General features: G+C 40.3%; 2 protein-coding genes across 2 annotated transcripts; both read right to left on the bottom strand.

Moving 5' to 3' along the window:
* Positions 1-7,007: 7,007 nt before the first annotated feature.
* Positions 7,008-7,688, bottom strand: LOC115972497. The gene has a single exon (XM_031092812.1). The coding sequence runs from the start codon at positions 7,686-7,688 to the stop codon at positions 7,008-7,010; it is 681 nt and encodes a 226-aa protein (XP_030948672.1).
* A 2,743-nt stretch (positions 7,689-10,431) lies between these two features.
* On the bottom strand, positions 10,432-12,960 carry LOC115976873 (amino acid transporter AVT1I-like). Its single transcript, XM_031098384.1, has 3 exons — positions 12,658-12,960; positions 11,565-12,172; positions 10,432-11,169 (listed from the first exon to the last, which is right to left on the bottom strand). The coding sequence occupies exons 1-3, from the start codon at positions 12,809-12,811 to the stop codon at positions 10,654-10,656; spliced, it is 1,278 nt and encodes a 425-aa protein (XP_030954244.1). The 5' UTR covers positions 12,812-12,960; the 3' UTR covers positions 10,432-10,653.
* Between the last annotated feature and the right edge of the window lie 206 nt (positions 12,961-13,166).

Below are 13,166 nucleotides of genomic sequence, written 5' to 3'. Positions count from 1 at the left end.
AGCAAAAAGGGAAGGAGGTGATGGGAGTTGGACAAACCCTTCCTCCCCACGAGGAAGAGGTTCAAAGGGCATCCAAACAAGCCGAAACGGGGCAGAGGGGCGCCAAGAAGAGAAGCAACCTCCAGGTAGGGCCTCCAGCCTGGTTCCCTACCCCAATGCTGAATGGAGAACCTCTCCTTACCAACGCCTCCATCCGCAATTTCCAAGGAGGAACAGTCGGCTACGTTGCAGATGCGGTGGAGCAAGCTTTGCTGCTCCTCGAGGATATGGCCGAGCTGCGAGGTATAAGGAGACATGAGGTCTTCCTCAGTCTTAAAAGATACCTCACCATGGTATGTCCCTTTCCTTTTTCCCTAATTTGTTTTCTTTATCCTCTTTCTCCAATCCTTGTTTCTTTCCTTGGCAGGCTGTTCAGGCCTTCTTCCGAGCCAAGGAGATGACCAATTATTAACATAGGCAAATGAACGAAGAGGAAGGAAGGCGTATCGCCGCTGTGAAGGCCTTTCAAGTGGCCGATAAGAGCCTCCAAGAGCTCAGGAAGAGGCTACAGGAAGAGGAAAAAGAAAGAAAATACGCGGTAGCCGCTCTTGAAAATGTTGAAAAGCAAGCCGAGAGCCAAAGGCTGCTGCTGCTGCACAGTGCTGAGGATCAACTAGCCTCCTCCAGGACCCAAATTGCTGCATTGAAGAAGAAAATGGAGGAGGTTGAAAAGGCTAAGGCTTTAGCCGAAAAGGCCAAGGAAGAGGCAGAGAAAGCCAAAGAGGAAGCAGAGTAGCATGGATATTATGTTGGGGTGGCCAAGACCGAGGACACCCACAGGGCCGAGACCGAGGACACCCTCAGGGTCGAGGTCCTTGCCGTATGTAGGACTTACTGTGCCCTGACATGTAGTGAAGCACTCAATTAAGTCGGGGTTGAGGCTTCTTCTGTGCTCAAGAAAGCTGAAAGTATCTACTACCCTCCAACCATACGCCTTTCCAAATCTGCAGACTCCAAGGTCGACCCAGTGTCCTCGGAGGCCGATGAAATTCAAGACAACCCACCTAAGGCTCCTTCTATAGCCAACACTTCCTCGGAGGAGACAGAGCAGGCCGAGGGTGTTACCAAGGCAGGGGATGTGAATAAAGGAGTAGTCCAAGGCTCTGACCTACCCTCAACGGCCCCAAAGGATCCCCCCAAGGAAAAAGAAGCCTCTCAAAACATGGAGTTGGCGTTGGCAACCCTCCCCATACACTCGAAAGAGGACCCTAAAGACAAAACTAAAGTGTCCTCCACAGCAGCAAACACCCAGCCTCCCAAGGATTCAAAAGAAAAACTTGTAATAAGAATGAAGCAATAGGTTGCCCTTATTTCTTTTCTCTTTTTTTTTTTTTTTTTTTTTTCACAATTTGTAATCAACTTGCCCCTTTGTATTTGATTTGCCTTGTTTTAAGGTTGTTATTAATGAAAGTTGTGGGCGTTTTCTTTCTCCCTACGATTTACATACTGAAGTTGATATGATTTCTATCTTAGCTAACCCTTAATAAAAATAATAATGATGTAACACTTCTCTCACTAATCCACTTGAGTAATATTGTAATTGTCCTGTTTCATATGATCAGCAGTAAAAGCAGGTGAAATTTACTAAGTTAATCATCTTAGAAAAGCATAATCTTAATTTTAAGAACATACACAGTATTGCAACGCGCATATAGGTTTAAAATTACTTTGTGCCTTACCCGTCAACAAGTTCATAGGGTCAAAGGTATAGTCAACTTTTACACAAACACAGATATGCCTTGAAATGCTTTAAGTGATACTCATGGGCATTTGTTTAGGACTCTTGTTGCAGTGAAAACCATTGTTGTTTGGAGTAATTACACCTGGCAACAAAGTCATTAATAAAGGATACCAATTTACCTTAAACATGTATTTCACCAAGTCCATAATAACCAAGACTTTGACTTAATACTTAGCAATTTGAGGATCCAAACATAGCTTAGGTTTTGTTTGATACTTAGATAGATGTTAGTGAGTATTAATTTTCCCAAAGCAGGTGGTCCGAGGAATTAGGCATAGCTAAGGTTCTATTTAATACTTAAAATAATGACTAAAAGTTATCAATTTTCCTAAGGCATGTGGTCCGAGGAGCCAGGCATGGCCAAGGTTCAGTTTGATACTTAGATAGATGTCAAGAAGTATTAATTTTCCTAAAGCAGGTGGTCCGAGGAACCAGGCATAGCTAAGGTTCTATTTAATACTTAAAATAATGACTAAAGGTTATCAATTTTCCCAAGGCATGCGGTTCAAGAAGCCAGGCATGGCGAAGGTTCAGTTTGATACTTAGATAGATGTCAAGGAGTATTAATTTCCCCAAAGCAGGTGGTCCGAGGAACCAGACATAGCTAAGATTCTGTTTAATACTTAAAATAATGACTAAAGGTTATCAATTTTCCCAAGGCATGCAGTCCGAGGAGCCAGGCATGGCCAATGTTCAGTTTGATACTTAGATAGATGTCAAGGAGTATTAATTTCCCCAAAGCAGGTAGTCCGTGGAACTAGGTGGTCCGAGGAACCAGGCATAGCTAAGGTTCTGTTTAATAATTAAAATAATGACTAAAGGTTACCAATTTTCCCAAGGCATGTGGTCCAAGGAGCCAGGCATGGCCAAGGTTCAGTTTAATACTTAGATTGATGTCAAGGAGTATTAATTTCTCCAAAACAGGTGGTTTAAGGAACCAAGCATAGCTAAGGTTCTGTTTAATACTTAAAATAATGACTAAAAGTTATCAATTTTCCAAAGGCATGTGGTCCGAGGAGCCAAGCATGGCCAAGGTTTAGTTTGATACTTAGATTGATGTTAATAACGCATGACACATAATACAACAAAACCAAATAGGATGAAGGAAGCCTTTATTAATAATAATACCTTTTAAAGTTATTTATATTCCAATGGTGTAGTACAGCTTTTTCTTCTAGATCCTCCAAATAATAGGCACCTATCTCGGCCGCCGATGTGATACGATATGGCCCTTCTTAGTTGAGTTTCAATTTTCCCCATGTTGGGTTCTTTGCAGTTCCTAGGACTTTTCTTAAGACCAAGTCTCCAATTATTAGTGGCCTTAACTTTACATTGGCATCATACTCCTGCTTGAGCTTGTTTTGATAGTAGGCCAATTGGACTATGGTGCTTTCTCTCCGTTCTTCAACTAAGTCTAAGCTCTTCTCCAATAGCTTATCATTTTTGCTTGGAGTGAAGGAACTTGTTCTCAACGTAGGGAATCCGGTTTTTAGAGGAATAATAGCCTCGGCCCCATAAGTCATAGAGAAGGGCGTCTCCCCTGTGGACCTTCGAGGTGTAGTCCGGTAAATCCATAGGACATGTGATAGCTCTTCTACCCATTTCCCCTTTGCGTCATCCAGTCTCTTTTTAAGTCCACTGACTATGACTTTGTTGACAGCCTCAGTCTGCCCATTTCCCTACGGATACATCGAGGTGGAATATCTATTCGTTATGCCCAGGTCACAGTAATATCTTCTAAAGTCTTTACTATCAAATTGAAGTTCATTGTTCGAGATGAGGGTACGGGGGACTCTAAACCTAGTAACAATGTTTTTCCAAAGGAATTTTTTGACATCCACATCCCTGATATTCGCCAAAGGTTCAGCTTCAACCCACTTAAAGAAATAATCTGTGCCCACTAACAAATACCTCTTATTCCCTACTGCCTTAAGGAAAGGGCCTACAATATCCAAACCCCACTAAGCAAAAGGTCAAGGGCTGGACAGAGGATTGAGGACTCCTCCTGGTTCGTGAATGTTTGGTGCAAACCTTTGGCATTGGTCGCACTTCTTCACATATTCTTGTGCTTCTTTCTACATATTCGGCCACCAATAACTTTGCGTGAGGGCCTTATGAGATAAAGATCTGCCCCCCGTGTGGCTTCCACAAATCCCCTCATGTAACACTTCTAGGAGCAGCTCAACTGCTTCAGGGTGTACGCATAGCAGGTATGGGCCAGAGAAGGATCTTTTATACAACTTTTGGTCCATGTACAGCCAGAACTGAGGAGCTTTTCTCCGTATCTTGTCGGCTTTAAACTTACTTTCAGGTAGGACATCTTCCTTAAGGAATAGCACAATAGGGTCCATCTAGCTAGGCCCTGCCCTTATTTGGTGAATGTGGACCACATTCCTTCCCACCTCGGAGGGTTTGCACAAGTCTTCCATAAGGATTACCCTAGGCAAGCCCTATGCCGAGGAAGTTGCCAATGTAGCGAGAGAGTCCGCATGGACATTCCTACTTCTAAGAACTTGTGATAAAACAAAAGACTCAAATCTAGACTGTAAGTGTCTAACCTGGCTCAAATATTCTTGTATTCTGGGATCTTTTGCCTCCAACTCCGCTTGGACTTGGCCTACAACCAACCTTGAGTCAGAAAAAATCTCCATTGTTTTTCCGTCCATCTTCTAAACCATGGTCATCCCTATCAATAAAGTTTCGTACTCGACCTCATTGTTTGTAGCTGAGAATCCCAATCTTAGGGACTTTTCAACTGTGATCTTCTCTGGAGATATCAGAATGAGTCCCACCCCAGATCCTCTGTGATTAGCTGCACCATCAACGTAGACCATCCATGGCAAGAGCTTTTGCAAGGAGATTATGCCAACCGATTTTCCATCCATGTTTCACTCTCCTAATTCATCTTTTGATGGGGTCTCAGCAAACTCGACCACCAGGTCGGCGAGGACCTAACCCTTGACGGAGGTGATGATATCAAAAGCCCCTAGGATTGTGCCCCATTTAGCAATTCTCCCTGTGTGGTCAGCGCTCCGAAGTAGAGATCTAAGCGGGACCTGAGTCAAGACAACAACCGTGTGTGATTGGAAATTGGGGGAGCTTACGCGTGCCATGCACCTCTGCCAAAATGGCCTTCTCTAGTGGTAAGTAATGGACTTTGGCCTCGTGTAATGACTTGATCACGTAATAAACTAGCCTTTGTACACCATTATCTACCCGTATTAACACCAAACTCACCGCATGGGATGCCACTGCGATGTAGGCAAACAAAACTTCATCTACCTCGGGGCTGGACATGATAAGCAGCCGAGACAAATATTCTTTCAATTGCTAGAAAGCCAGGACACACTCCTCGGTCCATTCAAACCCCTTCCACTTGTTTAACAACTTAAAGAAAGGTCTACACCTGTCAACTGACCGAGAGATGAATTGGTTTAGAGTAGCGGTTATCCCCGTAAGCTTCTGGACCTCTTTGGGATTCCGAGGTGGTTGCAAGTTGTTGATCGCCTTAATCTAGTCAGGATTGACTTCAATTCCGCAGTGTGTAACCATGTAGCCTAAAAACTTGACTGACCCGACAAGAGAACACTTGTAAGCATTAAGTCGTAGTTTATGTTTCCTTAAGATAGCAAAAGTATTCCCGAGGTCATTAATATGCTTGGACTCTGCCTTGCTTTTTACTACCATATCATCGATATAAATTTCAATGTTTTTTCCCAACTGTGGTTCAAACATCCTGGTCATCATCCTTTGGTAGGTAGCTCTTGCATTCTTAAGTTCAAAGGGCATCACTTTGTAATGGTAGTTTTCTATAGGAGTGAAAAAAGCTATCCTCTCTTGGTCTTCCAAAGCTAAAGATATCTGATGATATCCTTGAAAAGCATCCAGAAAGCTCATCTGAGGATGGCCCACAGTTACGTTCACCAGCTGGTCAATTCGAGGTATAGGAAAATGTTCCTTTGGGCAGGCTTTGTTCAAGTCTATAAAATCTACACATACACGCCACTTCTCCGTCATCTTCTTTACCACTACGGTGTTAGCCAACCATTCAGGGTAAAAAAAACCTCTTTAATAGCCCCAGCCTGCTTAAGTTTCATCACCTCGTCCTTTACAGCATCTGAATGTTCCTTGGACGAATGCCGAGGTGGTTGCTTCTTGGGAGTGACAGAAGGACTGACATTCAAATGATGGTAGATGAAGCTCGGATTCACTCCCAGAGCTTCGTAAGCATTCCTAGCGAATACATCAACATTCTTCTTAAGAAACACTACCAACTCCTCTTTCTCCCAAGGTGGCAGCTGAGCTCCAACCTGAAAAAATATTTCTGGATCGCCACTAATGGGAAATTTCTTTAAATCCTCACACTTGGCCTCCTCAGCTAGCCTTTTCCCAGGTAATTTCGGAGACTTTGACTGCTATAAACCTTCCTTGACCATGACCGAGGACTCAGCTACTGGCTGATGCAAAATTGCAAACACGAGGCACTGCCTAGCCATGGATTTGTTCCCTACCAGCTCCTCAATCTGGTCTCCGGACAGATACTTCACCTTCTGATGCAGAGTTGATGAAACAGCCCCCAAAGTATGAAGGCAGGGTCTAGCCACAATGGCCGTGTAAGGGGAGTACGCATCCACCACTATGAAGTCCACTTCCATTACCTTTGAGCCGGCCTGTACAAGCAACCTAATCTGGCCCCTCGGGGTAACAAGCTTCCCATCAAAACTTACCAGAGGCGAATCATAAGTTGTCAGGTCTTCAGGTTTTAAGTCTAGTCCTCTGTACAAGTCAGGATACATGACTTCTACACAACTGCCCTGATCCACCATTACCCTTTTCCCATCATACCCCCTATTCTAAGGGTGATCATCAAAGCATCATCATATGGTTGGATAGTTCCAATCTTGTCTTCGTTCGAGAAACTCAATGAAGGTCAGATTTCAAGTCTAGCTCTCTTTGGCTCGGAGTTAGGGTTCTCAACTGGTGGTCTGGCTACAGACATCACCTTGGCAAGATAAGAACTAGTTCTTCCAGATGCAGCAAAAATGACATTAATTATACCTAATGGGGGCCTTGAAGGAGCATTCCCATAAGCCCCTGACCTTGACTGGTCCCTCTGTCCGTTGGGTCGGTACAGAAATTGTTGCAACCTCCCCTCCTTAACCAGTTGTTTCAGATGGTTCCACAATATTTGGCAATCCTCGGTGGTATGTCCCCAGTCTTGGTGGTACTAGCGATAGAGGCTTTGGTTGTGCCTCAAAGGATCTCCACTCATCTTATTCAGCCATTTAAAATACAACTCGTTCCTGATCTTCTCTAAAACTTGATGCACCGATTCTCGGAATACGGTGTTTACCACTTGAGGGGTTGCAAGCCCAGATTGTCCGGCAAAATCTCTCCGGGGTCTGTTATTATTATAGCGGTCTGACCTGAAATCCCTCCTCTCCTGAGAGATAATCTCGCCCTTCCCCTTATCTTGCTGCTGGTCTTCCTCAACCCTCTTATACTTGTCAATCCGATCCATAAGTTGACATATACTAGTAACAGGTTTTCCTGTCAAAGACTTCCTTAGGCCGTGCTCAGCAAGCAGGCCGAGCTTGAAAGTATTGATGGCTACGTCTTCAAAATCACTATCTATCTCGTTGAAGATCTCACAATTTTCTCCTTCTCTCATGGACAAAGATAGCAAGGAAGCCAAAGGATGAGGAGCTCTGCTACACGTAATAAAACGGGACCCAAACATTTGGGTGAGTTCCTTAAAGAAATCAATGGAACTTGCCTTCAAACCGTCAAACCACCTTATCGCCACAGGCCCCAGATTGAATGGGAAAACCTTGCACATCAAGACTTCATTCTTGGAATATATAGCCATCTTTTGATTAAAATGGCTAACATGCTCAATAGGGTCCATTCTGCCGTTATACAAGATGAAAGTGGGTTGAGTGAACCGCCGAGGAAGTCTCCCTTCCTCAATCTAGTGTGTGAAAGGTGATTTGGAAATTTGGTTGAGTGCTTTACTTATGGCATCATTTACCAGGCCTCTCAAAGATGAATTTCTGTTTCTGCGTTCATGGCGATAGTCTTCATCATATGAGAAAGACTCGTTGGGGGGAGTTCTTGACCTTTGTCTATAGTCTTTGTCCTCCTTATCATCGAAAGAATAGTCAGAGTTAGAAAGAGCCCGACTTCTGCGCCCGTGGCGTAAGCTTCTCTTTAGGTAATCAATCTCCTTCTGCATGTTTCTAGCATTCTCCTCATGAGAGACATGGTTTTTACCCTGAGATTGACTCTTATTGGTGTGGGTAGGGTGTACACTCAGCTCCCGGTCTCTCCTTCGCTCAAGTTCACGGAAATGATCTTGACATTGAGACCCCATCAATTCTACTTGATTTGGACCTGAACCTACCATCATTCAACGTCTAACTCATTATCGCATCAGTGATTCCTACAGATGGCGCCAATTGTAGGGACCAGATTTGAATTCCAAGCCCAACACGTGGATGGACTTAGGCGCAAAAAACCTAAAATAATGAATTTGTAGAGAATATGTTAGAAAATTGGGTTTTAGTTAACCGAAGAACGAGTTAGATAGGTTTGATGATAAAAGAATGAAAATTCATAAGTGTAAACTGAAGAAAAAACGTCCTCGGTGAAATCTGAGGACACTAGTTCTTATATAAAGTTCTTAGGTAACATTACAAGTTTGATTGTAGATGGCTACAGTGTTTTTTTCCTTGATTTTCCGATCCGCCTATCTTACTGCCTCCTTCATCTTTTATATTGCCTTTCCTTTTCATATCCACCCTCCACGTGCTTGCTAGACGGTCGGTGTGGATACTTGTCCCATCAGCACTCTTCATAAGTCCTTATGTAGTAGTTGTAAGGCTGAAATACACTGTTCAGGTATCACTTCTACATTAATACGGCCAGGGAGTTAGCTGCAGTGCATTTAATGTGGAGGTAGCAGCTTTCTCTTTAGATATTTTAGGACATCTCCCTGTCCTGAGTTCTCGTAATGCTTATCCACATCAACTGAGTGTTTCTGTGACATTTTTCCGGACGATAGGCCACCTCTACTGACCTCGACCATGGTTAGCCGAGGAGGCTATCATCCTCGACACAACTCCCAGGGTAGTTATGATCTCCACTAACTTCTCCTTTTGCCAACATGAGCCCTTTTGATAGCAATTACCCCTTCTCGGACGCCTTTAGTCATCGGCTTGGGCTTTAGGCTTATCATATACCCAAATGATGGGCCCTGGGCCCAAGGCCCTTATAGCTACTATTTATGAGTCTCATTGTACTTTTTGACACTATTCATAAGCCTCACTGTACTATTTCAATTAACTTTTACTTTTATCTATAGTATTTTCAATAATAATTTTTCAATTTTAGCAAAATAAACGGTATCTAAATATATCTTAATACTTCCTTTTCCACATTGTACTTTTTCATATATAATCCAATAAAACACCATGTTTTTCTTTCATTCTTTTTTGTTAGTTTTGTTTGTTGCTTTGGTTTTTGGCATTTGTCAATACATGTCTCGTGCATCAATGCATGTAAAGTCTTGTCAAAAGATTTTAAAAATATTTTGAATACAGAATCCCTAAGCATAAGCTGGTGTCCATTAGCGATAGATTAAATGGGTTCATTTATATACTCTCCTTTTGTGCTGGCACCATTATATGTTGGTGGTACTCATAGATGATGTATTTGTAGGGTGTGGTCGGTTGTGATATCACACATGAGCTATCCTTTTTGGTTTCTAAAAAAAAATATACTCTACTTTGTGCTTTTTTTTTTTTTAATAAATTATTATTATTATTATTTTTTAAATTATTACTTCTCCCTTATCTAGTTAAAAGATATCCTTGTCACGTTGTACTTCTTCATATATAATCCAATAAAACACCGTGCTTTTCTTTCATTCTTTTTTGTTAGTTTTGTTTGTTGCTTTGGTTTTTGGCACTTGTCAATACATGTCTCATGTGCATCAATGGATGTAAAGTCTTCTCAAAAGGTTTTAAAAATATTTTGAATGCAGAATCCCTAAGCATAAGCTGGTGTCCAGTAGCGATAGATCAAGTGGGTTCATTTATATATTCTCCTTTTCGCTTTTTTTTTTTTTTTAATTATTACTTCTCCCTTATCTAGTTAAAAGATATCCTTTGCTGACCTGTGTTTGATATAGCTTTATGTTTATGAAATAGTTGTATGTGAAAAAGTAAGGCTTGTTTGGTAATGTTATTATTTGTATTTTTTAGAAATACGTGTAAGTGAAAAAATGTGTGAAAAAACATGTAATGTTATTTAAACACGAAAAATTGTTGTTCAAAATACACTACCAAACACCACCTAAAACTTTAAAAAACTGTCATATTTCTTTCTTATACTCTTGCACCAAAATCTTTGGTAGATATTATTAATCAAGCTGAGTTAAAATTTTTATAAAAAGAAAAAAAAATTGTGTCTTCATTCCATGTATGATATGCTGACCCTGTACCACAATAGAAGTTTTGAAGTGCCTAGGATATTTGATAATACAAACATAGTGATAGCATTTTTTAATTTAAAAATTGCATTGGTTATACAAACAGGTTGAGCATGGTTCCACACTGTTTCCCATGGGAGAAATAAAGAAACACCATCAATTCAAAAATATTTCATTCACCAACGGAAATCATATTTCCATGCAAAATAGCTACAATTTCTATAAATTAGTGTACAAGTTGTCCAATTCCTTATATCTATGAACTTCAGTCCAGAACAGATACCGGCAACTTCTTCCAATAAATCACGTATTCCCTTCTCTGAGTACTCAGTAGTTTATTACAATGCCAAAACTCTACTAGCAACAAAGAGAAATCCTCTTCTTACAGATGATGTATTATTTCTAAGAGAGATATGTAAGTACCACTTATTGTTATGGCAACACCCATTAGGATTATGCCCCATATAATCACCATTTCACAACCAAATCTTTTATAAGTGCCTGAAATTTTCAAGTAGCATAAGCATGGCAGTATAATCGAAGCTGAGACACTTAAAAATGCTCCAACCAATGACATGAGATACGCGAAAAAGGGAACAGCCAAGGCTACAATAACAGTGCTGATTACAAGGCATGTGCTGATTAAGAGGCCAAGCACCCTTTTGTTGTATTGATATGGAAACCAACTTCTGGTAGCATTCACAATAGGTGTAACCATCAATGCATATTTGGCTATAGGATTGACCAAAGTGGTGTATATTGCCACTCTTGAGCTAAGTTTTCCAATGGGAAGGTTTAAAGTTATCTGTGATTGAACATTTGACCCAAACATTAAGTAACCAAAAACTGCCATTGATGCATAACTAATGGTGCATAATGTAAAGCACACAAGGAGGACCTGCAACAAAAATAGCAAAGTAGAAGTGAGTAACATAAACAGCTAAAGGCATCTTGCTTCTCATATTTTCCATTGCGAAGTAAAAGTGAGCAATATAAACGGCTAAAGCATCTTCTATCATATTTACACCTATTTCTTAACTTTTTTCAAAAATGTTGTGGTCGAAAATCGTGGTTAGTGTACAGTAAAAGTGATATCAATGAAAGTCCCATGTAAAAGTTATGTTCTACCGATCACAATCTACTACCGTAATAAGTTCTAAAACAAAACTATGAAATTTGTTCTGTTTGTAGTAGTGTTAATTTCAAAAGTTATGTTCCACAATAAATCATATGATGTATGTCAAAATGAAATCTAATTTGCTATGAAAACTCAAACAAGTTGTTTATACTTACATTGCTAAATTGACGTTTATTATTCATTGAAGTGTATAATGTAGGGAAGACTGGATGTGCACAATAACAGAAGGCAAATAAGCTAACAGCCGTAGGGATTCCATTCCAATTAAAAACTGTCCCCTTTTGATCAAAGCCAATTCCATCAAATGCACCAGTCCATAAGATTGAGCCAAGGATAATAACAGAAGCTAAAACCCCACTAGCCGAGATATAGGAAAGAAGGCTAAGATTATCCAACCAAACAGAAGGCAAAATTACAACAGCCACAACTATCACAAAGATTTGTTTTCCTTCGATTGCTATCCCGGCAATTTCAACTCCGGTGTTGGGAAACAAGTAGTATAAGTTATCCCCTTCAAGAATCAAGAATCCTGTTGCAACCATATAGAGCTCTACGTACATGAAAACGGATACCGATATTCTTCCAATGTTACCAAATGCACGGTAGCCTATATCAGGATAAGTTCTTATATCAGAATCTGTATCCATACATCTTTGCATCAACAAGCCTGAATAGAAGGCTGCACTCGCGATAACAAAGAGAAGTATCAAGCTTAACCATCCTCCTTCTGATAGTGCATATGGAACTGACAATATCCCAACTCCTGAAAAAACCAGATAAAGAAAGAATTAGACATAGAATTCCTTGCTTGAACTAGCAGTGTAAATCTATATAAAGAAAAATGGTTTCAGTGATTCACAAAGAAAAATGGTTTAAGTGATTCACAAAAAAATAAACAAAAGCGCGCATTTCATAAACGAATAACACCAAGATTTTTGGTTCTTAATATAAAAATTCATGATACGGGAATTTCAATAAATTCACCATATCTAGCTCAGAACAAAGAAATGTAACAAAAGGCTTAGAAAATAGGCCTATTCTATTTCTGGGGTCTTAACTCTTAACTAGTTGGATTCAACCATGTTATTGAAAAACAAAAAAAAAAAAAAAAAAAAAAAAAAAAAAAAAAACAAAACAAAACAAAACAAAACAAAATTGTTTACCGAAAACAAACCATACAAACTTTCTAATTATGGAAACAACAATGAAATTTCGCTGGTATGAAAAAACAAAAGTAGAAATTAGAACCTGACAAAGCATTGAGTCCGTTAAAACACGTTTTGAAGAAAGGAACGCTGGTTGTATTCAAATGATGACAGTTTGATTCCACTTCCTCTAGCTTGGGAGCTAGCCCATTTTGCGTCTCATCATGAATGAGAGGCTCACAGAGCTTGGCATCCATTGGTGGAGAGAGAGAGAGAGAGAGAGAGAGAAAGAGATCGGAGAGATGTACTTTATAGAATGTTGAATAGTTCAACACTTGGAAAAGCTAAGAGATTAAGAACCCAAGGTACCTATACTTATGGAACTACAATGTTGCAATATGAGAGGATATAAAATTATAAATACGCAAGCCTAGGCTAGGCTTTAAAGCATGTGTCAACCCCAACTCTCAAGAACTCTAAAGCAAATTCTATATTGTCATCTATCGCGTGTCGATTTCGTATACTTAATTTTTATTTTTAATTAAAATTTCATATACTCAGTTGGAGAAATAGTGATACAATCCTTGTATTTCTTCCTCTTCGAGTAGGACA

The sequence above is a fragment of the Quercus lobata genome, chromosome 2 (assembly GCF_001633185.2).
Source record: "Quercus lobata isolate SW786 chromosome 2, ValleyOak3.0 Primary Assembly, whole genome shotgun sequence".
Classification (NCBI taxonomy): domain Eukaryota; kingdom Viridiplantae; phylum Streptophyta; class Magnoliopsida; order Fagales; family Fagaceae; genus Quercus; species Quercus lobata.
Note: the sequence above shows the minus strand (reverse complement) of the source record. Positions and strands in the feature narration are given on the sequence as shown.

Coding starts and splice junctions, on each gene's coding strand:
- LOC115972497 (XM_031092812.1), bottom strand. CDS start 7,688: ATGGACCCTATTGAGCATGTTAGCCATTTTAATCAAAAGATGGCTATA.
- LOC115976873 (XM_031098384.1), bottom strand. CDS start 12,811: ATGGATGCCAAGCTCTGTGAGCCTCTCATTCATGATGAGACGCAAAAT. Junction 12,173..12,657: donor CGGACTCAATGCTTTGTCAG/GTTCTAATTTCT, acceptor TGGTTTTTTCAG/GAGTTGGGATATTGTCAGTT. Junction 11,170..11,564: donor ATAAACGTCAATTTAGCAAT/GTAAGTATAAAC, acceptor TTTTTGTTGCAG/GTCCTCCTTGTGTGCTTTAC.